This window comes from Hippocampus bargibanti, linkage group LG11 (genome assembly GCF_051943395.1).
Source record: "Hippocampus bargibanti isolate YZ-2025 linkage group LG11, ASM5194339v1, whole genome shotgun sequence".
In the NCBI taxonomy this organism is placed as follows: domain Eukaryota; kingdom Metazoa; phylum Chordata; class Actinopteri; order Syngnathiformes; family Syngnathidae; genus Hippocampus; species Hippocampus bargibanti.
The window spans coordinates 10,437,052-10,462,325 of NC_142744.1; the positions used below are offsets into that span (position 1 = coordinate 10,437,052).

Here is a 25,274-nt window from a genome sequence, read left to right on the forward strand (position 1 = left end):
ACGATCGGATTGTTGCATGTATGTTTTGATTGGGTCACCCAAAAAGAAAAATGATCATTCGGCCTCACACTTTTCACATAAGTCAACCGATTCAAACCTTTTAAATTAGGGTTCAGTTGACAAGTAACACCAGATGTTAAAATAAAGAAAGTGAAGCAAACAAACGCTATTTTTCCCCATGGCTTTATACTCTACACATATACCTGTATTGTTTTCACAAATTATTAAACATATTTTTCTCCTCCTTCTATGGAGATTTTTGACTGATTCAAATCATTACAACTTCAAGTCTCACATTCTTCATTTTAACTCATTCACTGCCATTCACAAATGTATTTGGGAATTGAAAATATGACAGAGCACCATTCCCGAATTTGTTCGGGTTTTGTTTTGTCATGCATGGGTGCCACAAGGGGCAGCATTCCCCTTTTTCCATGTTAGCGCTTTGTTCCAACTTCAGCTATTGTTAAAACGCCATGTAAACCAATATGTATGTACATATTGCATTGTAATTTGGACAGCCGCCCTCATTACAAGATCATATAACTCCAGACCCATATAATTTAGGAATTAACCTTTTTTGTGATGAAAGAAGAGAGTCTAAGGTTTCTAACTCTGTATTGAATGTTTATATAGTCCTAAAACTCAATATTCTGTGAGTCCTGGAACTCAAGTGACAATGACAAAAACCCTGGCACCAAAGTGGACACATTCTTGAACGTCTGGCAGTGAATGAGATGAAAAAGTCCACAGCATCTCAGGATCATCAGCGTTGGCAAGCAATCACACCAGAAATTGCAAATTGTTATTTTTGATTGTCAAACCTTGTTTTTCTTAAGAGCAACTAATGAATGTAATTCGGCATTGTCTATCGCCATGGAGATTTGAGATTCAGCATGAACCGGGGTGATAGTCAAGGACCCAGACGCCCGCATCATGTCCGGACTACCCCACACCTACAAAGTACAAATGTGAGGTCAGCATTTGAAAAATTGAACTGAGCAGGAAGTAACAGTGTGAATGAATGACATGGGGGACATACACACATCCACACACGCTACCTTAATTACACTGCAGTTGTTGTGATACACTAGTGCCCCCTGCAGGCCATTCCGTGACGTCACAAATCCTCTGGCTCTCACAGCACATTCATCGATTTGAACGAGAGCTTCTGTGGCATATTGTTGTTTGTTAACTTTGCCCGTGAGCTTCACTTTGCTGCGTTGGGGGAAATTCCACAGGGAAGGAAGTTCATGCCTGAGCTCACCCTCCACACTTAATTCTGACCACGGCTGCGCAACGAGTTGCAGGAAACATCTTTTGCCGTCCGCGCTTGCGTCCAACACGGCCAACCATTTACCCTTGTTATCCCGCCATGCTGATCCATTCAACTGAGCCTGAGGAGAAATGAGAAAGGTCACTGGAAATATTTTTGACAAGGAGAGGCCCCAGACATGATATGGATGAAAATGATTTAATTGGCCGCAAAGTGATCGTTTTTTGGCATGTCTTAGCCTTCGTGGAAGTGGAAAATGTTATTACTACTTCTCCGCCAAACCGTACTTGCAAGGTCGGGCAATCGGATTCCAGAACCCAGAACCGCCGCACAACGTCTTGGTCCTCAACAAATCTTATTTGACAGTCTCCGGCTTTTAGGAACAGAGCCCCGGTCCGCTCAGTGCTTCCCGGAGCGGTGGCCTCAACAAAGACCGTATTGGGAACACCTTGGCTGCTTAACCCTAAAAAAGAGTGTGTAAGGCTTGCAGCGAGATGTGGGGAGCTGCAGGACTGACGTAGCTCAAAAGCGAGCTCCTGGTTGTCCGCCTTCAGAGAAGAGATGATCATATGCCCGCATGGAACCGCTGACAAAGACCCCCGGAGAACCAAGATCACAGGAATGATTGTTCCCTGTGGAAGAGTAAAAAAGGATGAAGAGCATGTTTGTGGTTTGCTTCTGTTGCATAGCTGCTTTGTTTATCTAGTTCAAAGGTTCAATCTAGACGTTTTTAATTATGACATCTACGCGGTAGATGTCATTAAAAAAAGATTTTACAGTGTTACACAATGATCAACATTTTAGAGAGTAAAAAGGTATGAGTCAGACATCACCCAGTTTTAATATGTTTAAAGGTATATTCTACATTTATATTTATTTATCTACTTTATGTCTTCTACTTTCTTCCTCTCATAATGTTGCTGCTGTAAATTGAGAATTGCTCCATTGTAAGAAAAAAGGAACCCCTTAAAAACATTTTTCTTTTCATATTCCGAATACTAATTATGACATTGATTGATATTTCAATGTCTAAAATAATCTAAATTTAAAAAGTTGCATTTTTAAATATGTTCCAGTGTTACACAATTCAAAATGTTAGAGAAAAAAAGTTGTGAGTATGACATCAACGATTTTTTATGTTTAATTTTATATAAAGGGCATCTTAAACCCCACCTATTCAAAATTGCATTCTTTCTGTAGTTTTCTCTTCTTTTATTATTTATAATTTCATCTATGGTTTTATTGTGCTTGTTTTGTGATTGTAAATTGTCAGAGAGAGCTTTGAAAGGCGCTTATACAGTAAAGTCTCGTTATATCGATATTCTAGGGAGTCCGAAAAATATCGATATAACCGGGACTATCGATATATCCGACCCTGCGCGCATGTAATTTTCTCCGTGCGTGCATAGAAATAGTATCGATATAACCGGGACTATCGATATATCCGATATCGATATAACGAGACTTTACTGTATATAAAACGGATTATTATTGTTGAATACATAGACATAAGATGTATTCATCTACTTTTTGTCTTCTACTATCTCCATTTCATAGTTTTGTTGCTGTAAAGTGGTCCATTGTAAAATATAATCATAATATATATAATCAAATAATAATAATAATAAAAATGTTTTTTTAGCTTACCTGCAAGGCAGGGCAGAAGTTTGTCACATTTACGCTGCAAGAAAATCCATCGCTCTGTGCTTCTGAAGACTTGGTTTGATCTAAAAGACCACTGAAGTGACAGTTTCCAATGTCCAGGCCAACCTTGACAACATGCAAATGTGTAGCTGAGACACCGATGACCAGTGCGCCATTAGAAGGGAATCCCAATGCTTGCAATCTCTCGATAGAGTGCTGGATTGATGCGTTCAAATTAAGGCTTGGCTGAAAGGCAAGCGACAACGTAAATCTGCCTTTGGGTTTATTTTGAGCCAGAAGATCGACGCGGACATTTGTCGAGGAACTGGTAGAGTTGATGGACATGTTCATTGATGTCTGTGAGGGTAGGAACGCCTGCACAACAAAAAGTTAGGAAGAGGATACATTTGAATTATTCAATTTTTAACATGACAATTTTATATAGACAATTAAAATAAATGTTTAAGTGCATTGAAAAGATGGCCATTGGCGCTTTGTCGCCAAGGGTTTTGGGATCTGGTCCTTCACATATTTTATTTTATGTGCGAAATCAAATCAAGCATGTTAACATCCGTAAAGCTCGCTAAAAACTGTTACAATTTTTTCAAATCGCCATCATGTAATGAATAATCAGTTGCGATCAATTCTTTTCGTGTGATGAAAGTAACTTGAACGATAGTTGAACAAAATAATCAGGGATGTATCTGGGAAATTCAAAAAAGGGGTCAGTTGGAGCATGATTCAGTATTTTTAAATTGCAAATGAAAAAACATTATTTGAGTAAAATATATTGTTCTAATATATCAACTATTTTAATTCAAGTCAAATAATTTATTCATACATAAATTATATCTTCGTTGGTATTTTCAATGTTCTTTTGTTACTACACAATCAATCCTGTGCTATTTTGATATTGTACGGTATTACAGAGAAGACAAAGAGAACCGACTAAGTATATTTCTTACTAGTGTCTCCTTAAACAAATTTCTTTGCTTTCCAATGTGACGAAACAGCTCTGAAATCATTCACATTTGCCACTAAATTCGAATCATTAACGAATTGTCACTACCCTCCGCAGACTTATTCGATTGTTAAAAAAAGAAAATGTGTTTGTTTGCTGCCTGTTTTTAATTTTTTTAGTTTTACTCCTGTTCTCATTGCAACATCTGCCGTGTTCAATGTAAATACTGCAATGCACCATGGGGAAATAAATATTCGATTATCCATTTCGGCAGTGTCCGGCGGATCACGGAAAAGCCCGAAATATCATCTACCACGGCTTTGGAACGCACCAAAACCAATGCAAGGTGCTTATGGCTAGACATCGTTAAGGCAAGATGGCAGACGATGAAAGTTAAAAACTGCGAGCAGTTTTCAATTGCTGTTTAACTAAATTTGTTTCTTTAGCTATTTCAACAGACGTATGTCATATGTGGCGCAGATCATGTAGCAATATGCGCTAATTGTAATTGACTTGCGCAGTGGAGTTATAAAGTTGCGCAAGTGGCTATCAAAAATGCATCAATGGCGCAAGGGCGTGGTCCAAATGCATCCTTGAAATATCCTCCTAAAAATGCAGATCTCGAATTTAGCTTGGAAACAAGATGTCTGACATGCATCTTGTTTCCCGTCTAACCTTCAGAAAGACACATTGCTGATGGACATAAACATTCCAGTGGTGTCTCCCGTTCTCTCCTCCTGTTTTTTGATAGAGCAGAAGCATGGAACATTCATCGCTTTCCAGTTGAAACTGGATTTGACCCGCTGTGGAGAGCACACCTAGAGCGAGTGTCCTTGGTACCCCACGAGACATATTTTGGCCAATCGTCATCCTGAGTGAGGGGAAAGATTCAAAGGCCACTGTGACGCTTTGGGCGGATGGTTGAGCACTAGCATTGAGGAAGGCGTCAAAGAGATGACCAGAACCTTGTAGTTCCAATGTGCTTGGTAGGAAGGAGAAGAGGGAGGCCCGTTTTTTTGTGAAGGTCCCACTCAGTTTAGTCTTCCATTGTTTTCCTTGTAGAGAGAAGATGCGGCGGGTGGAGTCGTGTTGATTATGGAAGAAAAGAGCCGCTTTCAGTCCATCTTTCGCTGCTCGCCCGTGTGCCACTAGAGATGTCTTGCGCAGTACATCCCCATCAAGTCTTCTAATCCGCTCCAACATTAACCTACCCCTCCCTTCACAACCCAAGGACACCAGCACACCGAAGCTGACCGAATCCCACCACACAGTGACGTCTCCCCAGATATGACACCAGCTTTCCAACCTCACACGACCGGCCATCTCAGCCTCATGTGTCATATTTCCATCGCCGTAAGCAAACTTTCCATTCCATCCATACAGTCCACCTTTCTCCATTCTCAACCCTAAATTCAAATCCGTTGTCCACGGGCCAAGTAACAACCCGACTCCCAAGGCCCACCTCCGAGGCCCGGGGCGGAGGAGCAGCCAGAGGCCGCATTCGGTGGGTAGACCGTAATAACTCAGCAGCATCGCGGAAGAATGTGTGAGGTTAGTTTTGAACTCCTTCCGCCCGTCAGGACTCAAACAACCTTTAGCTTCTGCTCTGAGGCTCTGGTGTGAGAGTGACAAAGCGTAGCAGAGCCTGCGATGCGATCTATGAGAGCGAAACGCTCGTACCTCCACCGGGCACCCCGCTATGTCTCCATAGCACTGTGCAGAGAAATGGTCTGCAGCTGTGTCCCCTGTGCAGTTCATCTGTGAAAACAACCCCCCAGCCCCCAAAACCACTTGTTATTGACTTTGCTGTTCAAAGCAGAAAATAGAAAGGAAAATAGCATCGTGGAATAGCACATTATGGTCGTGAACCAGAAAATGTGTCCTCGTTTTTTCTTCATATTTGTTTCAAACAAGCTTGAACGGCAACGGGGGCCAAATGTAAGACAATGCGACGGTTGGTTGTTGCGAAATCAAGCTATGTGCTGAATTACAATTTTTGCAATATCTCAACGCTAGTTTCATCTTGGTCCCAACCGATTTGGGGAACCACAAAAACAATGACATCTTCTATGCAGTTTTTGGTGCTTTCTAATGTCGTTCTTATGATGGCGGCGAATGATGCCTTTCACGAAATTATTCGGCAATTGTAAAGCGCTGGCCCGACCTCTGGCAATGTTTTTTCTCTTCCACGAGGGGGCAGCATTTCCCTTTTTGCCATGTTAGCACTTTGTTACAGTTTCTGCTCTTGTTAAAGCTCGATATAAATCAATACAGGGATGTATGCATTGTATGGTACAGTAAAGTCTTGTTATATCGATATTCAAGGGAGTCCGAAAAAAAATCGATATAACCGGGACTATCGATATATCCGACCCTGTTTGCATGAAATTTTCTCCGCGCATGCATAGAAATATTATCGATATAACCGGGACTATCGATATATCCGATATCGATATAACGAGACTTTACTGTATTTTGTACAGCCGTTCTGATTTCAAGCTCAGATAACCCCAGAACTGTATAACTTAGGATTTAACTCTTTTTTTCTGATGAAAGAAGAGAGTCTAACATTTCTAACGCTGTATTGAATGTTTGTGTAGTCTTAAAACTCAATTTTCTGTGGGTCCTGGCAAAAACCCTGGCACTGCAGTGGACACATTTTTGCACATTGTCTGGCAATGAATGAGTTAATTTAAACTGACCTGCGACATGGTAGGTATGATCCCTTGCAGCATCTTTATCTGCTGCCACACAGATGCTATAAATACAGCCGTGCTCTTTTTTGTCCCAACGACTAAAAGGGCATCGATCATCGTCTTCTCTTCCATTTCAAATGCCAGCCTGGCATCTACCGCAGTGCCATTTATCTTTTAGGGAAAAAAAAGATTGACACTTCAAGTGAAAATCCACATTCATAATAAAGAAAGTTTCGGACATACTGTACCTCGCAATGCGCAATGACTTGCATGGAGTCCGGTAAGCCTCTTTTCTGGAGTGCTTTCACTCCGTGTTGCAATGTCGAGAGGATTTCCCAACGTGGGGCAATTCGGCTTGTCCTTCCACCTTTCAACTCACCTTTTAAATGTTCAGGTCCAGCCTGCAATTCTACAGAGCTTGTGAATCTATTTTCATCTTGGTTCCAACTTACGTGGGCACTACTACTCGCCGGGAGACCTAATAGGAGTCACACAGCAAGAAAAGTTAGGTTTAAATCGCCATTTTACATTTTGGATTTAAAAACAAACTGTGGTTATGACAAATGGAGGTTTGAGAAAAACTAAATACAGCGGTCATGTGATTTGCCGATTACCTGTGGCATTGAGTAATCGGGACATGTGAGAAAGCTGGATGCGGACCTCACCCACCCCTTTTGTCTCCGATTGCCTACTTGCATTCACACAGACATTCTCAGCGCCCGACAGAACACACATCCAGCTACGGGTGGGGGGCAGTATCTGATCAAGAAGTTCTTCCGTTTCCTCCTGATGCCTCAGATCCATGCTGTAAAAAGTCTCCTCCACTCTCACCCGGACTTGCCCTTGAATCATTTGAAGAATTAACAAAAATAAATAAATAAATAAATAAATAAATACATACATAAATGCATGCATGCATACAGACATAAATAAATAGGTGGATAACTAACTAACCAACTAAATAAATAAACGAACAAATAGATAAATAAATACATGGATACGTACTAAAATAAATAGGTGGATAACAAACTAACTAACCAACTAAATAAACAAACAAATAAATAAATAGCTAAATAAATATAGATAAATAAATACACAAATAAATGGGTGAGTGGTTTTTAGGTGGGTAGGTAGGTACAGTCGGTAGGTAAGTAGCTATCTAGCTTGATAGCTAGGTAACTTGATAACTAGCTAGCTTGGTACCTAGCTAGATAAATCAAATTATTTGTTATTCAGTTTTTTTTTTTTTTTTTTTTTTACTTCAAGGCGGCACCGCGGGGTGGCTGTCTTTCCAGCGGCTCCTGTATTTTGTTTTTCTACTTTATTCTTTCCTTTCTCACTTCCGGGTAGAATGAACTCTGGTGCGAATGGCTGCCGCTGCTCACCCGCACTAAAATCCCATGACTGTAAAGTGTCCTTGAGAGTTTTGAATGGCGCTTTGAAATTACATGTATTATTATTATTATTATTATTATTATTATTATTATTATTATTATAGACAGACAGGCAGACAGACAGACAGACCAACAAATAAATACATAAATAAATAGATCAACCTTCTGTAATGGTGTCTGATAGTCCCAGTATGACATCTAATCCCATAATGGGAGGCAAACCGGCAAGGTTAGTCATCGACTGCCTCAGTTTCCCCGACACTGCAAACTGAAGACCACCGCCATATCTTCGAGATGCTTTCACTATAGCTATCAAAGTGTTATGTCCCTCTGTATAGGAACCATGTAGAGACACGCTAGAAGAACAGAAGTGAAGAAGAAAACTATCCAGATATCAATACTTTCTGATCAACTGGTGGGGGTGGACAAGAGAGAAACAATACGTGCCTTTGTCGGGACATGTGGGCAGCCATTTTTATATGCAAGTTAGTGAGTTGAGGCAGCAAACTTTGCGATAAATTGAGCCTCAGTAGCACAGATTTGTCATCCTGCAGGAATAAGTGAGAGACCTGCACATCCAATATAAGCTTGTCCTTCCCATCGGTTTGCACATGAATGGAGCTACTTCCTCTCCCGACTGGTATAGAGAGGTTAGCAGTGGCTTTTGCCTTCACGTGAAAACAGAAACATTAGGAGGTTCTGCACAAATATACAAACATTCCTTTATTGTTAGTTTTCTTAATCACAATAAACGTAAAGGACAACCGACGCCCCCGGACAAGTTGCGTCCATAATTCATAAAATCACTTCAAATGACTTCTACTGAGCGTATTTTACAAAGATTCCACGGCATATAGCTATATTTTACGTTTTAAGACTCGCGCTAAATATTCAGGAAGTCTTGTTTTCGAGTTAATGATGATGCCTGACGTGACATCACGTCGGGAACGCCCCTGACCGAGAAAGCGACACACAATGCATTGTGGGTACTTTGTTTGGTCTGAAAACTTCCGTGTTGATGGCGAAATTAGAAGGAAAACACATTAATAACGCGGTGGTGAATCGTTGTGTGTTGCACCAAGACTACTATTTGATACTAGTTGACACAAATTCCCAGCAGACAAATCAGCCCATTTCCAACAGAGCTTGGGCGCCATCTTGTGCATTTTCTGGGAAGCTACATTGGAGTCCTGATGGCTCGAATTGATACGGGAGGACTTCTTTAATCGATTGCAAACATTTATGCTTTCCTCTTCAGAACTATTTGAATCATATTTATAACTGGATGAGTAACAAGAAAGCATCTTCGCCGAATCTGAAGCCATTGTTTTGATTCTAGAGCAAGGCAAGACGTCCTGGCGTGACGTCACGAACAAGGGGGCGGGACCTTCTGAAACTGCATCGCCTGGGTCATTTTGAAGTAGTTTTGGGACACTTTATGTCATTTTTATTGGTGTTTTGCATTTGACTAAAATATCAGCCTGCATGTTTTGGGTATTTTAGATGCTATCAAACGTTTTTCTGATGTCAGTTAGGAAACAAAAAAATGGTGTCGGTTGTCCTTTAAATCACGATAAACCTGGGGGGATTTTTTTTTACACATGGTTGCTCCAATTAGATTAGTTGCATTTGTTTTCCAAATTCCCAAACATTTAATACTGTATTTCACAATCAGTTAAAAAAAACAATGTATCAGAAAATTGAATCATAATCAACCCACCTCCAGAGATTTGGGAATCTTTGATTTGAAAGGATGCTTGAGAGATGAATAAAGAAGAATTTTGTCAGAAGTTCCATTGAGCTGCATCGAGAGCTAAAGGGAAAATAGCGTTTCAGAAAAGCAAGCATTTGAAAACTCCTGGTTTGACTTGAATGAACACCTCAACTGTTTACTCACTTCACACTCTTGTCTTTCAATTTTTAGTCTCCCACAAACTCCGTAATCAAATTCTCTGCTGTTTTGGGGGCTCCAGTGTACATTGCCCTCCACCAAAGCAAAGGAGGGGATTTGCAGCTGGAACGGAAAAAACTGTTGAACTTGTCAAAAGGTCAATTTCGAGGCCAGACAAATACTCAACATCATATTAGGTGTAATTTAGGAAGCCATTCTGCTGTTGTTGCTTTTTTTTCTCCAAATTGTCTGATTGCCTCATGGGCTAATTTACCTGGAGTTGATGAGTAACATTGGCTCGAACTTTTATCGCTTGTTGATTTGGGTGCAATGAATTTGAGAGAAGTTCTCCAAAGAAATTCAGCTTCTCTTGGCTGCCGATCCGGAGCCACCCTCGAATGCCTTTATGGGTCTTGAAGGAAAATGTCGATACATGTTTATTAGGCGTGTGTAAGTGACACACACCTAATAAACAAATAAACAACCAAACAACTAAACAAACAAATAAATAAATAAATAAATGGATACATTGATAAAGTCAAAGTCAGCTTTATTGTCTTTTATGCTAATATGCATGACAAATGGATAAATGGTTACATTGATAAATGGATGTCTTCAATGTTTGATTTGAACATTACATGTCAGTCAATTTCAAAGAAATTGAATAATTAAAATGGAAATATTTCAATAATTTTAATGTTGCTTGAATGTTTTTAATTATTTTATATTGCCTTATATATTATATAATATTATATTATGTCTTATTAAGTATGTCTGTTTTTTACAGTGTAACAAATTTTCAAACAACTAGAAAGGGCAATAATGTTAAAGGTTTAAAAATAAAAATACTTACTTGGTTGCTGAAGGTGATGACACAGATCTCACAGTCTGATGGAAATATTTCCGTGTTGAAAGGATGAACCAGCGCAGAGCAAATCTAAATATGTGAACATACATTCAACAAGACTGTACAGAATTAACAACTCGCGCAATCCTCTTGTAAATTCATGATTTGATCGCACTTACAAAAGGGCTTGGCAACTTGGAGCCAAGGGTCAGTGTGTGAATGATCTCTTTCATCCCATTGAAACCGGCTCTAGATTCTAGGATGTAAAGGCCTTTTAGGAGGTCCACGGTAAAAGTCTCCCTCAGGAGAAGCTTCTGAGGAAATGACTTGAAAGGCTGTCTGTGTAAGATGGATTTATTGACAACAAAATCATGAATACAAAGGTTTACCAGCGCCAATGAAAGTCTTAAACAGACCTAAGATGCAAAATTGCTGTTTTCTGGTACATCTTCTTGTCTTTCTTCAGTTCCTCCAACGTCCCTTCAAACTCCAACACGGTAGAGGGACTGTCGTGCTCCAATAAGCTTAAGCTCAGTATCGCTTGCCTCTTTTTCAAAAGCTTCAACAGGATAGTGGAGAATACAGTCAATAATATAAGCACGTGCATTTTCCAAATAGGAGCGGAGCACCTTGTCAATGGTGTTAAGGGCAGCTGCCAAGGTGATGTTTTGTTTGCCGTAACTGGACGACATCCGCAGGGTGAGGCTGGATTTCAGCGTCTCCAAAGAGATGTCGCCTGTCAAGGGAGCAGTCCACAGGGAGCTGAGAGAACAGGAAGCTTTCATATTCTTCTTTCCTTTAAATCCCAGTCCTCTTACCTGTCAAGGGACGTGGTACACTTTGAACACCACTGATTTATAAGAATCACTGAACCCGGCATAATGAATAAGGTGAAGTTTCACATTACTTGTAGGAATGTGACATCTGGAGTGCGTAGCTCAAGATGGGCCTCCTTCTCGCGACCTCTATCTCTGTAGGAAGCCTTCAGGATGAGATTCCGGATGGTCACCCATTTGTTAGCCGTCACTTCAGAGTTGAGTTGCAGTGTGTGGCGATGGTGCTGACTCAGCTTGTGGGTGGTGTAAACGTACAGCCACGGAGTGTCCATATTAAATGCTCCTGAGGAAGTCAAATACTGAAATGCTGTGTTTTTCACTTCACACAGGAACAATAAATAAATAAATAGATAAATAAATAAACAAACATATAAACAAATATAATAAACTAATGAATAAATACAAATAAATAACTGAATAAATAAGTAAATAAATAAGTATAGTAGTAGCTGGCCAGACAGACAGACAGACAGATAGATGTTTGACATGACTCAATTCACAGCAAAGCTCACCTTCCCATTTCTTGTGCGGCATATCATTCAGAGGACTTTTCCAGTGTAAACCAACCACAAAAGGCGTCAAGTTGTTGTAGTTGACTTGAAGATGCGTACTGCTGTCCGACCCGAGTTGTCGAACGTAGGAGTGCAATAGCTGGGTCCGATAGTTTAAATCTTTATCGGGAACTTGTAACTTGAACTGAAAAGATTTGGGGACTATTTTAGTCTTTCATGCAAGTTTGTGAGTATTCTTCAGTATCAGAATCATGTGACGTAAACACAAATTTACAAAGTGGGCAGTGTCGTGGAACAATATAAAGTGTGGAATATTGTTGTAAGAGACACAGAATTGTAAACAAAACATTATCAAACTTTGGGTTTGGATTACCTCTAAGATGTAGCTGGTGTTGTTTTGCATAGTCTGATTTTTAAAAGACTGGCTCATAAAAAGCGTGCGTTTGTTGTTTATCTCGTCCCAGTGTTTACCGTAGCTCATATCCAAAGATGACCTCACATGACTGGGGGTTTCTTCGTGCTTGAAATGGATCTGACAAGAATGCAAATTGGTTGGTCAAACGATCAAAATATATTTTTAGTGTAACATTTGATAATCAGTTGTACCATAATAAATCATCATATCATTATAAAGCAGTTACTTTGTGATTGATAGCAGGCGTGTTGGAACAGTAGAACTCGTGGCCAGCTCTCATCGTGAACGTGAGGTTTGCATGCCTCTCACTCTTGACACTCTGGGATGTGTGGCACTGTTGATGCAGGTGTCGGGCGTCACCTACAAAGGGGCGAAAAGACATTAGCAATCTGTCATAATAATATTGACATACACTCATGTCCAAAATATCATTAATGATATTTTAGCAACACAATAGGTATAAGGAGATTGTATACAAAAGTATTTATACTAATAGTATGTTGGAGGATGTCTCTCAAACACTCACCGCCCAGGCCATATTTGAGACGAAGTGCAGAGCTCCACAGGGCCCCTTTCTGCTCCATGATTCCCAGAACTCTGCTGCCAACCATGTCGGGGAAGAGAAGATCGGCTTCCAGAGAGTATTGTCTGCTCTGGCTGTCCCTCCTTCGCTCCAGGGCCACTACAGACACACATTTTATGTAAGAATTGTATTGTGGAAGGAAACACGAGACATGGCAAAACGGTTGTATACCTGAAAGTGACGCGGGTAGTCTGAACACGTTCTTCATCGTGACTGAAAAGCTCATCTTCCTGCCCAGTTCACGAGTAACATTGGCAGAGAGGATGATTGGATTTTGATTGCCAGGCATGTTGGCTTCAAAATGGTAGCGCGTCCTAAGTTCTGAGATGAGAGTCTGTTTTTCAACCAAACCCTTGAGTACGAAAAATGGATTCAAATAAACGTACAGATTAGAAAACTTGACACAACTGCACCTTACATGGAGTAAGATCCATTGCATTCAATCTCATTTACAATCTGTGCCGGTATACTATAATAATAATAATAATAATAATAATAATAATAATAATAATAATAATAATAATAATAATAATAATAATAATAATACATTTCATCTATAAGTGCCTTTCAAAGCTCTGAAGGATTATATGAATATATATCTGACCTGAATTCAAATGACGCACTGCCAAGTAGTTCCCAAAAGATAGAGGTACTGTATTTCAATTTGTTTGGTTAAAATAAATAAACAAACACATAAACAAGCAACTAAATTGCAGGACGCACAGAATATTGAATTTTAATTCACCATAAGAAACCTTACACTCTCTTCTTTGATCAGAAAAAAGTCGTTAATTCCTAAGTTATCTGAGTTTGGAGTTATTTGAGCTCAAAATGGGGGTGGCTGAACACAATACAATACAATACATACATATTGATTTATATAGCACTTTAACAACAGCTGAAGCTGTAACAAAGCGCTAATATGGACAATAGGCAAATGCTCCCCGCTCGTAGAAGAGATAAACATTGCCAGTCTGACCAGTGCTTTCTCGGCACCCCTCGCAAGAAAAACCAAAACCCGAACAAATTCGAGAATGGCGCTCCACGTCATGCTTTTCAATTCCCAAATAAATTTGGGAATGGCAGTGAATGAGTTAATTACTAATTTAATCACTATAAATTACACAGACACTTTGGGCGCACTTAACATATTCAAACTATGCCGATGCTGAAGAAGTCTTTAAATCCAAATTCAAAACTATTTGATGTGCTTGCTTAATAACTACGCCTCATCAAATTACAAGTGAGTGTTGGTTTATGACTTTTGCCACTCTTTGTCAGCGTGTGCCGTTTTACAGGTGGACCCATGGTTTATGATAGTGTGTGTTTTCATAACAGAGGGACTCTTTCTGTTACAAAACTTACCAAAACATAATATTGAACGCCGTCAATTATTAGCTCAAGTTTTGCAGTTTTTGTACTTCTCTCTTGTTCGAGTTGCCCTGAGAACATAAAACATCATTTGTATTTGCAAACTAAATCTGGCGAATGTTGTTTGTTGGACTCACCTTGTACAAGGATACTTTTTAGAGGGTGCGATACCCTGAGCAAGAATCTATGAGGGTTGAAGGCCACGTCGAGTGACATGTCCCTGGGGATGGATGATTTTGGAGTAGCCAGAAAGAGGTGCACAGAAGCCTCTTTGGGGAACCAGCTGCCAATCTGAAGTCAAAAATACGCTTGAAGTATTTGACATTGTTAAATCACATCAAGATTATATTTTGGTTCGAATGAAATTTACATGACAATATGACCTTTATCGCTCTCACACAGATATCCGAAAGAAGAACAAATAGAAATTCTGCATTATATCTGATAGATTTCTCATACCAGTGGGGTTATGGAGTAGGCCGCCTCAAGCAAGTAGTAATGGAGACCTCTGTCCAGTTTTAGCAGCCGAATGGATAAGTGGCTGGGACCCGTGGGCGGGAGCGAGATGCCCCCAGAAGCAAAGGGGAGGGACACATTGGCGCAAAGTTGCCAACCGACCATCTTTGAATCTGCGAAGAGAGAGCAGAAAGAGAGGCAACACTCTGAGGGAAGTGGCTGAATGTGGCAAATATACACAAAAATGTTGTCTTTGTCAATATGTGCCGTATTTTCTGGTGTATAAGGCGCACCCGAAAGCCTTGATTTTCTTCAAAAGATGACCTTACGGCTTAAACGCGGGTGCGCCTAATACAGTAAAGTCTTGTTATATCGATATTCAAGGGAGTCCGAAAAAATATTGATATAACTGGGACTATCGATACATCCGACCCTGTTTGCATGTAATTTTCTCCGTGCGTGCATAGAAATAGTATCGATATAACCGGGACTATCGATATATCCGATATCGATATAACGAGACTTTACTGTATTTGAAGTAATATTGAGCCACGACTGTCAGCAGCCAACAATTCCATTATCCCCCACCCGGTAGAAGAAGTAGTGCGTAACACCAGCCTCTGCTGGAGCACCTTATAATGTGGTGTGCCTTATATTTGGAAAACTTTGAGATATTTATATATTATTATATTTGGGAACCTTTTTTTTTTTATTTATTGAAGGTGCGCCTTATAGTCCGGTGCGCATTACATATGACAGAATTGAAAATACACTATTCAACGGGGGTGCGACTCGTACTCCGGTGCAACTTATACACCAGAAAATACGGTATTTGATATTTTGCACTGATATGACAATTAGTGATGAGATTAAATGACAAAATGGCCGTCATGTCTTGTTTATATGGTTGAACAAAAGGAGGCAGATGGAGGCATATTGTAACCATTACTTTCATTTCACCGATGTCTGCAGTGGACATGTGAATGTCTTACAAGTCTTTGGTGTGCAGGCAGTGTGCTGGATGCGACGTTTCGGTCCTTTAATCTCCTCCATATGATCGCCACTGAGTTGAAATACTTGAGAGCTGGTAAACAAATGGAGGAATGTTTTAACATATTCAACAAAACACCTTTGACTACTTTTTTTCATTTCTTCGAATTTGCTGTGATTTATTTTTGTGTCACGGTGCACTCACTGAAGGGACGTGATGTCCATGACATCCTCTGGGGTGTTCAGTGTAACTCTGAGATCTTGCCCCTCCTGCATGTGGACGCTACCATCCAGACTAGTGGAGCTCACCAGTTCAGATATCCAGCCGACTGCAGCCTGACCCAGGACGCCATCAACCCCCATTGCGGCGGACAGGCCTACAAAAGCACTTTGGAAAATTGACACAACTCAATTCAGTTTGAAACTGGCAGAATATGTATTGCGATAGGGGATTTTGATCGTAGAGTCCAAGAACAAGGACATCGAATCAAAGGTCAAATGGCTTTCTGGATATGTACTTACTTGGGTTTAATGTAACCACCAAGGGAGAAGTGTGACACATCACGGTAGTTGATGTTTCCTTTGAGCCGCAGTGAAAGAAAGGAAGTGACATTGGTAGCTATTTTCATAGGTAAACCAGACAAAGATGGCAGAACTAACTCTTCTGTCAAGAGCACAGCCCTGTGATTCAACTGAACCTCGTGACCCTGGAAGACAAAGGAGGAACTTTTTTGGAAAACTCAAATCGAGATCATGACAATGATGACGAATAAAACACCTTGAGCAGTTTGACAGCTAGCCCCGCCGCGCTAAGTGACATTTGGTCCATTTGCGCTGAGAGATCGTCGCACGTAAACACGCTGAGCTCATGACCAAACATTTTCACACTAAGCCAACACTCTGGGCGAAGCGCTTCCATTTTTTGTCTTGTGGATAACTGGAACACATAAACAAATGCATGATGAGCAGACGCTATATTGAATATACATTCTCAGAACGTGTGCTACAGAACTACAATATATAGATACTGAGGTGTCTTTATAATAATACATATTATGATTGTTTTCATTGCCTTCATTTACTGCCATCCATGAATTTATGCGGGAATTGAAAATATCACGTAGAGCGCCATTCCCAAAATTTGTTCGGGTTTTGTTTTTTTTCATGCTTGAGTGCCGATAAAGCGCTGGTCATGGCCTCTGGCAATGTTTTTTTCCCTTCCATAAGGGGTCAGCATTTCCCTTCTTTCCATGTTAGTGCTTTGTTCCAGCTTCAGCTGTGGTTCAAGCGCTAAATAAACCAATATGTATGTATTGCATTGTGGACAGCCACCCTCATTTCAAACTCATATAACTCCAGACCCATATAGTTTAGGAATTAACTCTTTTTTTTGTGATTAAAGAAGATAATCTAAGGTTTCTGACACCGTACTGAATGTTTATGTAGTCCTAAAACTCAATATTCTGAGGGTCCTAGAATTCAAGTGACAATGATAAAAACACTGGAGTGGACACATTTTTGCACGTCTGGTAGTGAATAAGTTAATTTACAGACCGCGTATCACCTTATAAAAATATACAGTATACATTCATTGAAACATGACCCATGGTTAGGCCTTTGCAAAAAGACCAATTGTCATTTCTGCGGCACAGACTGTACATTTCCGAGCATGTACTGTACACGCCTATGATAACACGCCGGCGTTGTCATTGTCTCCCACCCTTTTGTGTGACCTCACCAATGCCCTGGCCCGCTTCAGATAAGTGTTGGCGCTGGATAAACAAACGTCTCTCTCGAGATGGTCTTGGTTTATTGGTTTTCCTCTCGTCATTGCCTCTTTGGACATTGAATCGTTTTGATGTGAAGATGTGCGTTCCCCTTTTGCGAAGGGACTCAGCTGATCCAATACGCTCTTTAGAAGGGGTTCGGCATTTTTAATGTGAAGATCAACCTAGATTGTAAATTGGGGACACATCTCCATTAGTACTTTTTTGGTAAGAAAGTGGAGCTTAAAAAAAATGGCACTCACTTCAAGAAGGTTGCTGGCCCAACCATGAAAATAAAGTGTAAGGTTAGCGGATGCTGACCTCGGAAGGAATGATTTGGGGGAGAAAATTAGAGTTGTTTCCACGTTGGTGGTTCCCATACCTGAAACATTCAACAATAAGAAACATATGAAGAGTGTAAGATTTTTTTTTCTTCTCAGGAGCTATTATGTGGCGCCGGAGGAAAAAAAGGCTTGACCTTTGACACTACCCCTGCCAAACCAAGACTCCTTCTCATTTCAAGGTACAGTGATACCTCAGCTTACGAACACTTTACAAACTTTTTACCTTACCAAGATTAAATTCGCGAGAATATAATCTTGGCATACAAAGTAGTTTTCGGCAAACGAACCAAACCACACGGAGTGCCACGGTGGCTGGCGGACTAGTTTTCGGCGGAAGAACACCAAACCACACGGGCGAACAGCGCCACGGTGGCTGGCGGACTAGTTTTCATCACCTCTTTCCATGAGTGCATATGTGGTTTGTTATCAAGGACACTTTTGCTATTATGGGACCGAAAAAGACCCCAACACAGGCTAGTGTTCAGCCGAAGAAGACACAAAACAAAATTACGGTCAAGCAGAAGAAGGAGATCAACACGAACGAGGTGTGCCTTTGTGTGATTTAGCATCCCAGTACCAGTATGCTAAGTCGACCTTTGTTACGTCTCGCTAAAGGTGTTTCTGTGTTGTCTAAGAAAGGGTCTCAGGCAAGAGAAGAGGTTGAAAAACTTCTGTTGATTTGGATTAACGAAAAGCAACTAGTAGGGGACATTGTGTGTGAGGGTATTATCGCCGAGAAAAATGCAAATTTCCCCACTGTGAGACTAATAAAGGCAAATCCAAATCCAAAGCACGGCAATTTCACTCGGCTATCATCAAGAGGCAACTACATCAACGACCATCACAAAGGTAAATAAAACAACTATATTATACAGTACAGTTTATTTCTTTCATTACAATACAAAAGCACATTTATTATATGTAAAATAATGTATATTTTGTGTAGTTTTAAGGCTTATTTATCACAAAATTGTGTTTCATGGGGACCTGGGAATGGATTATTCTAATTTTTAATCGTTTCTTATGGGAAAAAATGTTTGGCAGATGAACTTTTCGCCTTATACACACTTTGTGGGAACCAATTAAGTTCGTAAAGTGAGGTACCACTCTATTTTTAATAAACATCTACAGATTTACTCTGTCTTACCATTTGACACTGTGTTGTCTGAATAAGAAGAGTATTTCAAAAACTCTGATTCAAAGTCTTTGCTGATGATGTCATTCGGGAGAGAATCGGAGAGGGTCTGCTTCATGGGGTCTTCGCTTCTCAGGATGCTGGTTAGGTGACTCCACACAAATGCACCCACTATTCAGAAACACAAAATTCATGCAAAATATGGAAAACATTAAATGTCGCAAAGGAGCAACCATTCGTCGTCATAATCACACTTTGGACATTTTTTGGGTTTTGAAGAAGCATGGCCTGCCACAGGGGGTGCTATGACATTTTTCCACGGCAGTCATCAAATCAATCCTGTGTTCTTCCATCACGGTTTGGTTTGGGGCCGCCACAAAAATGGACAAAATCCGTCTTCAACTAACAGTTAGGACGGCGGGAAAAAAAAATCATTGGCATCGCCTACCCACTCCGGGGGACTTGTACATTGCAAGAATCAAGACCCTTCGCACCCTGCCTACCACCTTTTCCAGCTACTCCCCTCAGGCAGGCAGCTTCTTCCCCCTAGTCACTAACTCTCTAAACAGTAAGACAAATATAACTGGATAGTGCTTCTTTGCAATTTTGCACAACCCTGTGGAACAACATCTCATTACAATCACTGTAGCTCCAGCCCTGTACTCACTTGAAGCACTGTTTGCTTGATACTTTGCACATTGTCTCACAGTTGTTCCTGAGAGGTACCACTAGATTAGATTAGATTAGATTAGATTAGATTCGTTTTGTTTTTATTAGTGTCCTCCATACTTATTTGTCATGTCTTTTTTTATGATGATACTAGTGCAGCGTGTTCTACCAGAGATAAATTCCTTGTGCGTTCTACATATTTGACCAATAAAGATAATTCTGATTCTGATTTTTGGTTGTTGTATTAACCTGACAGCCATGATTTTCGAGAATGCGGGTGGACACCAGAATACACAGAGAAAAACCACAGGAAGAATAAGCAAACTCTGTCCGGGAAAGCTGTAATCGACACCTGCACCATTGTGAACATGCTAACTGTTTTTCCACCATAGCCAGTCAAACTACATCTTGAAGCCTCATCTACGGACCTTGGCTGGAGTTTTCATTTCTCAAGATCACCTTCACCGCCTCAAACACATCTTGATCCGGGCAACGCATGAGCTGCTGGTATGCTGCAATTCTGACCTCCGAATCCTCTGGGGAGGAGCGGTACAGCTGCAACAACAAAGTCCTCTGAAAAAGGGAAACTGTTGTCAGTGACTCATGTCAGACTCCCGCCAACCTCCTCACCTTTTCACCTCAACCCGTCGTAAAGCACAGATTTAGACACTTAACTGAATTGTACAAAACAAATGCCAGAACACGAGAAATCATTTAGTGCAAAACATTGTCATGTTTACTCACATTAGTTGAGCAATTAAAACGCCTGAAAGCTTTGATGGCAGCAAGTCTGAGCTCCAAAGGTGCTGACTGATTGAGTGCGCAGTGATTTAAAAGAGGGATGAAGGTTGAAGCAGCCGGGCCCATGTTGCCCACGGATTTCATCGCATAAATAAACTGTTGGATGAAAGAAAAGATTTTATAATATGTTCTGTCCATTAACTTTGTCTCGAAATACAAATGCCAATCTTATACTCAGCATTTATTATACCTCTCTCAATTTTGCGGGACTTTGTGGTTCACAGCATTCCTTCAAGGACACTTCTAGTTTCTTTATGAAGGACTGAACCTGAGGAAGATCAATGCAGGGAGTCGTGGACCGCTGACATAGTTGATGGATCAGGGAGGAACCCGTCAGCAGAACCTTGTTCCGGACCTCTTGGACCTCAACTAAAGTCTTTCGGAAAAATCGGGAGTTTTAAAGCTTTTATTCCTCAAAAATAGTTGCATTTTATAGGATCTAAACTACATGGGCAAAGTTATTGAGACATATTTTCCGATTTAGTCATAGATCAGGGATTGAGATGAACCCATTGATTCTCACTTATTTTATTTCATGACAGAATTTTTATTTTTAATTAATTAATTAATTGGATAGTTTTTTTTATTGAGTTGATTAATTAATTAACTTATTCACTGCCATTTCCGAGTTTATTCTGGAATTGAAAATATGATGTGGAGCGCCATTCCCGAATTTGTTCGGGTTTTGGTTTTTCTTGCAGGGGGTGCCGATAAAGCACTGGTAAGACCTCTGGCAATGTTTTCCCTTCCACAAAGAGGCAGCAATTGCCTTTTGTCCATGTTAGCCCGCTTTGTTACAGCCTCAGCTGTTGTTAAAGCGCGATATAAATCAATATGTATGGATTGTATTGTACAGCCAGCCCCATTTCAAGCTCACATAACTCAGACACATATAACTTAGAAATGATTTTTTTTTCTGATGAAAGAAGAGTGTCTAAGGTTTCTTACACTGCATTGAATGTTGATGTATTCCTAAAACTCAATATTCTGTGAGTCCTTGAATGTGAGCGAAAATGACAAAAACCCTGGCACTGTAGTGGGCACATTTTTGCACATGTCTGGCAGCGAAAGAGTTAATTAATTAATCACAAAAAAAATATATTAAACTACCAAAAAAGTCCCACAAATTAATCTGGATAAATGGTGATGAATCCCACCCTCCAAAGTGCGAACTCACAACATTTTGAGTCGATTATACCACAATACTTTGCACATGTAGTTCATCTCATCAGGGAAAATCAGAAGGTGTCATCTGTGGTTCATGCCAAGCAAACGTTCCTACATTGAGGGAGTGTATGATTCGCGGCGAAGGGTTAGGGATGAGGGCGATGGTGGTGAGGAAAGAATGAGCCTGTTCGCCCTCCACTTCTTTCTTCTTCATTAGGTCGGTCAATAGTATGATGCAGTTTTCTGAACCACAAGCGGGTAATGCATCCAACAACGGCTGCCTGTCCCAATAGTGAATGAAAATTATTTTAAACATTTGCTGCATTTGTGGAAATTATGCAGTTCACTTCGATAAGGGCAGAATAAGCAAATACAAAACATTGAGGGTGCAACTTATTAATGAAATTGAGCGTTGGTTACAACACAATGTCATTAAGAAGCAGATATATGACAATATAACAACATTATGCCAACAGAACGCTGACCGCACTGACCAGTCATTGCGGCACTTGAAAGACGCTTCCTGCCAGAGTATCTTGAGCTGCGGTAGGGTCAAATCTCTAAGCTGAAAAGTCAACTCAAGAAACCAATGAGACACCTAAGGATGGAAAATAAACAATAAAAAATAACATGCTTAAATTAACAATAAAATACTGTAAAATAAAAATAAAAATAAAAATGAAAGGCAAAGGCAAAGATAAAGAACAAAAACAAAAAAATAATAATAAAAACTTTCAATTAATGAAAAAGGTTCTCCAAATATAATATATAAATATATAAAGGTTTTCCAGATATAAGGCACACGGCATCATAAGGTGCTATAATGGCTGGGGTTAAGCACTACTTCTTCGAAAGGTGGGAAATGGAGTCGGTGGCTGCTGACAGTAGTAGCGAGACTTGTCGTGGCTCAATATTACTTCAGATATAAGGCGCACTGGTGTATAAGGCGTGGCGTCATCTTTTGAAGAAAATGAAGGCTTTTTGGTGTACTTTATACACCAGAAAATACGGTATTTAGAGAGTACATTACACAAAAAAAGTCAGAGCATTTCATCTCCTCCTATGTGTTGATGTTCCGCTGAAACCTGTTGCATTTTAAACCTACCTCATGTGGAAGTGATGTGACGCTACACAACATCCTGGTCGTTTGGATGACTTGGTGAGGAGTAAAACTATTTCCAGATCTTGCAGCGCCTTCGTCCTCAAAGCGCAAGTCGGTTTTTGTCCGACAACTTATGAACCCTGGCAGTGCAGTGACATACTATGCATCATATTGTTGTTGTCATTTACATTCCATGTGGTGCATGAAACAAAATTCATCTGTTAGGGTCCCGTTTCCATCTTTCCATCGTTTACCTGCTCCTGTAACGGTGTCTGACTGGGCTCTGAGCAACTGCAAAGTTGACTCGGTTTGCGTCGTCACCTGCCCTGCAGTCTTGGACCACATTGCTATAGATATGGTTTCGGTACAATTAGCCTCTTCCATAACTGAAGAGCCATAGGCCTGCACACAATGCAGCTCTGGATGCACTAACTGTTGATGAAGCAAACAAGAATAAGGTAAGGGTAAGGTAAATAATCGTTTTGTATTACCCTCAAAACAATGAAGAAAGCATGTATTCATGCATCTCAGGATGTCTTTGTAGATATGATGCTTGATAGTGTAGCCCACACTGAAGGGTAAAACGTATAGTTTGGATTTTAAATGTACCTTTTGTGACACTGTTCATGTACATAACCACATTTTAAACGCAGAAAAAATGCCCTGTAATCACTTGTATCTGACTTTGTTGAGTGGTACTCAACAAGGTACTCTTATTTTTTTCGACTAATTGTGGTTTTTAATCATCCTTTCATTGGAAATATGAGATTTCCACCCCACCCAAAAATCACCAGTGGGAAAAAAAATCCTGGTCCCGTGCGTGTATTGTACAAACAATGCATTTTATTTACTTCTTTGTTTTTATTGCTAAAAAAACAAGCATGAAATTACCGTGTCTCCTGTTAGAGCCACGGAATGAGTCCAGAAATGTGCAAGCCTTGATTGTTGACACTGTTTCAGAGACCTGGTTTTCAACAGTAATCGTCCTCGCCTTTCATACACGCTAGCGCACGTCCCGTGCACGTCGGTCTGTAGCGGGAACATTTGATCAAAGTTAGGAGGTCGGAAAAGTTGTAAATGTGAATGATTTTTTTCCCTGAAGGTAATTGGTGAAATGGACTAGACTAGAATTGACCCCTGCGGGACACCATAAGATAAAAGGGCAAGGGATGAAGACTACTGGCCTGAGGCTACTAAAAATGTCTTTGATTCACGAATGTACTTGAGTCGACAGTGTCCACATCAACATTAAATTCAAACAGGACCAAATCTCACCTCCATTTCTGAATGTTTGGATTTTGTGTTGGAGGTCTGGAGCATGCTCAGAAATGCCCTTTTCACATTCAACGTCCACATCTGCTCCCCCTCCTGGATGCATAAGTTAACAACCTTCCCCCCATGAAGGCAGAACTTCAGGGGTGTTCTCTCCAACGACTCCCTGGGAAACAAAAACACCAGCTGAGCTCTAGCGAGACCCAAAAACACAGACGAGCGTTGCAAGTATCATATGTCATGATTTGTTGTGAGAATAAATAAAGGATAACACCACACACATTGAGCACACCAACTGATACAAGGATGCAAATGCAGGTCGATATTGACATTACCGCAAACTTTTTAACCGAGGCACAAGGTGTTCCTTCTGCGGGGAAAGTCGCTTTATCTGTGGATTTCTTATCTATGACACAAGTCGCACATTGTAAGTCATCAACAATTAGTTTTTGTGATGTCAAAACACGAAAGAGACAGAATCTGACCTGCATCATGAGATGACATTCGGAGATGGCATCAATATCAACCAAACAATCCAGAGCCAATCCATTTCTGCCGGCATTTGAGCCGTGCAAGGATGTAGTGATTGTTGTTTTATACCTGTAAGTATACCTCACCCCTTTCTGACAGGACATACCAGCAGTCGAGAATGCTGAGGAGATGCAGGGATAACAACATTTTTTTTTAGATTTGTATGGAAATACCTGTTCAAAGAAACAACTAATATCATTTAGATGCAGCTTTTTTTTCCAAGAAAATCTGAGAAATATTAAAGACACAAACTCGAACAAACATTTCTCACCTGCACAACTTGAATCACACAAATCAGATTTTGACTGGAGGCAATCGGTTACTGCAAAACAAAAAAAAACTAAAAAAACCACAAGCTAAATCTCACACAACTTCTCACACTCAAAAGTAGCAAGATCAACATTCACTCAACACTCACGTTACTTCTCCTGTCTAATTTATAAGATTAATTTAAACACACAATTCAAAAAACAATTACAATACACACACATAGACAAAAACTCACCACGCAGAAGACAAATAAATGCAAAATGCACACAGTAAAACCATGGCATAGCCATTGCAGCACCAAGTGAGGGCAGGTCCTTCTGCCTCAGAGGCTCGACATGAAAGTGA

At 40.3% G+C, this 25,274-nt stretch overlaps 1 protein-coding gene across 5 annotated transcripts in view; it reads right to left on the bottom strand.

Moving 5' to 3' along the window:
• apoltp (apolipoprotein lipid transfer particle homolog) overlaps nucleotides 1-25,274 on the bottom strand; it is a 44,358-nt gene extending 19,084 nt beyond the window's left edge. For 4 of the 5 annotated variants that reach the window (XM_089008636.1, XM_089008635.1, XM_089008634.1 and 1 more), the window contains exons 1-46: nucleotides 25,165-25,274; nucleotides 24,931-24,981; nucleotides 24,614-24,780; nucleotides 24,464-24,534; nucleotides 24,132-24,294; nucleotides 23,748-23,885; nucleotides 23,111-23,288; nucleotides 22,860-22,996; nucleotides 22,249-22,352; nucleotides 21,870-22,035; nucleotides 20,778-20,963; nucleotides 20,531-20,683; nucleotides 20,215-20,359; nucleotides 19,130-19,288; nucleotides 17,902-18,020; nucleotides 17,611-17,823; nucleotides 16,651-16,809; nucleotides 16,395-16,579; nucleotides 16,078-16,260; nucleotides 15,875-15,966; nucleotides 14,886-15,055; nucleotides 14,564-14,717; nucleotides 14,421-14,497; nucleotides 13,227-13,407; nucleotides 12,999-13,154; nucleotides 12,699-12,832; nucleotides 12,431-12,589; nucleotides 12,058-12,241; nucleotides 11,617-11,828; nucleotides 11,339-11,527; nucleotides 11,126-11,268; nucleotides 10,889-11,048; nucleotides 10,716-10,799; nucleotides 10,137-10,274; nucleotides 9,869-9,985; nucleotides 9,692-9,784; nucleotides 8,419-8,639; nucleotides 8,134-8,327; nucleotides 7,192-7,419; nucleotides 6,826-7,055; nucleotides 6,584-6,748; nucleotides 4,557-5,639; nucleotides 2,924-3,295; nucleotides 1,564-1,908; nucleotides 1,062-1,397; nucleotides 825-956 (exon numbers count right to left, since the gene is read on the bottom strand). In XM_089008636.1, coding sequence (XP_088864762.1) covers nucleotides 825-956; nucleotides 1,062-1,397; nucleotides 1,564-1,908; nucleotides 2,924-3,295; nucleotides 4,557-5,639; nucleotides 6,584-6,748; nucleotides 6,826-7,055; nucleotides 7,192-7,419; nucleotides 8,134-8,327; nucleotides 8,419-8,639; nucleotides 9,692-9,784; nucleotides 9,869-9,985; nucleotides 10,137-10,274; nucleotides 10,716-10,799; nucleotides 10,889-11,048; nucleotides 11,126-11,268; nucleotides 11,339-11,527; nucleotides 11,617-11,828; nucleotides 12,058-12,241; nucleotides 12,431-12,589; nucleotides 12,699-12,832; nucleotides 12,999-13,154; nucleotides 13,227-13,407; nucleotides 14,421-14,497; nucleotides 14,564-14,717; nucleotides 14,886-15,055; nucleotides 15,875-15,966; nucleotides 16,078-16,260; nucleotides 16,395-16,579; nucleotides 16,651-16,809; nucleotides 17,611-17,823; nucleotides 17,902-18,020; nucleotides 19,130-19,288; nucleotides 20,215-20,359; nucleotides 20,531-20,683; nucleotides 20,778-20,963; nucleotides 21,870-22,035; nucleotides 22,249-22,352; nucleotides 22,860-22,996; nucleotides 23,111-23,288; nucleotides 23,748-23,885; nucleotides 24,132-24,294; nucleotides 24,464-24,534; nucleotides 24,614-24,780; nucleotides 24,931-24,981; nucleotides 25,165-25,219 — 8,481 coding nt within the window. In that variant the 5' untranslated portion in view covers nucleotides 25,220-25,274. The remainder of the gene's footprint in view (nucleotides 1-824; nucleotides 957-1,061; nucleotides 1,398-1,563; nucleotides 1,909-2,923; nucleotides 3,296-4,556; nucleotides 5,640-6,583; nucleotides 6,749-6,825; nucleotides 7,056-7,191; nucleotides 7,420-8,133; nucleotides 8,328-8,418; nucleotides 8,640-9,691; nucleotides 9,785-9,868; nucleotides 9,986-10,136; nucleotides 10,275-10,715; nucleotides 10,800-10,888; nucleotides 11,049-11,125; nucleotides 11,269-11,338; nucleotides 11,528-11,616; nucleotides 11,829-12,057; nucleotides 12,242-12,430; nucleotides 12,590-12,698; nucleotides 12,833-12,998; nucleotides 13,155-13,226; nucleotides 13,408-14,420; nucleotides 14,498-14,563; nucleotides 14,718-14,885; nucleotides 15,056-15,874; nucleotides 15,967-16,077; nucleotides 16,261-16,394; nucleotides 16,580-16,650; nucleotides 16,810-17,610; nucleotides 17,824-17,901; nucleotides 18,021-19,129; nucleotides 19,289-20,214; nucleotides 20,360-20,530; nucleotides 20,684-20,777; nucleotides 20,964-21,869; nucleotides 22,036-22,248; nucleotides 22,353-22,859; nucleotides 22,997-23,110; nucleotides 23,289-23,747; nucleotides 23,886-24,131; nucleotides 24,295-24,463; nucleotides 24,535-24,613; nucleotides 24,781-24,930; nucleotides 24,982-25,164) is intronic. The other variant, XM_089008637.1, reaches the window with a different exon arrangement.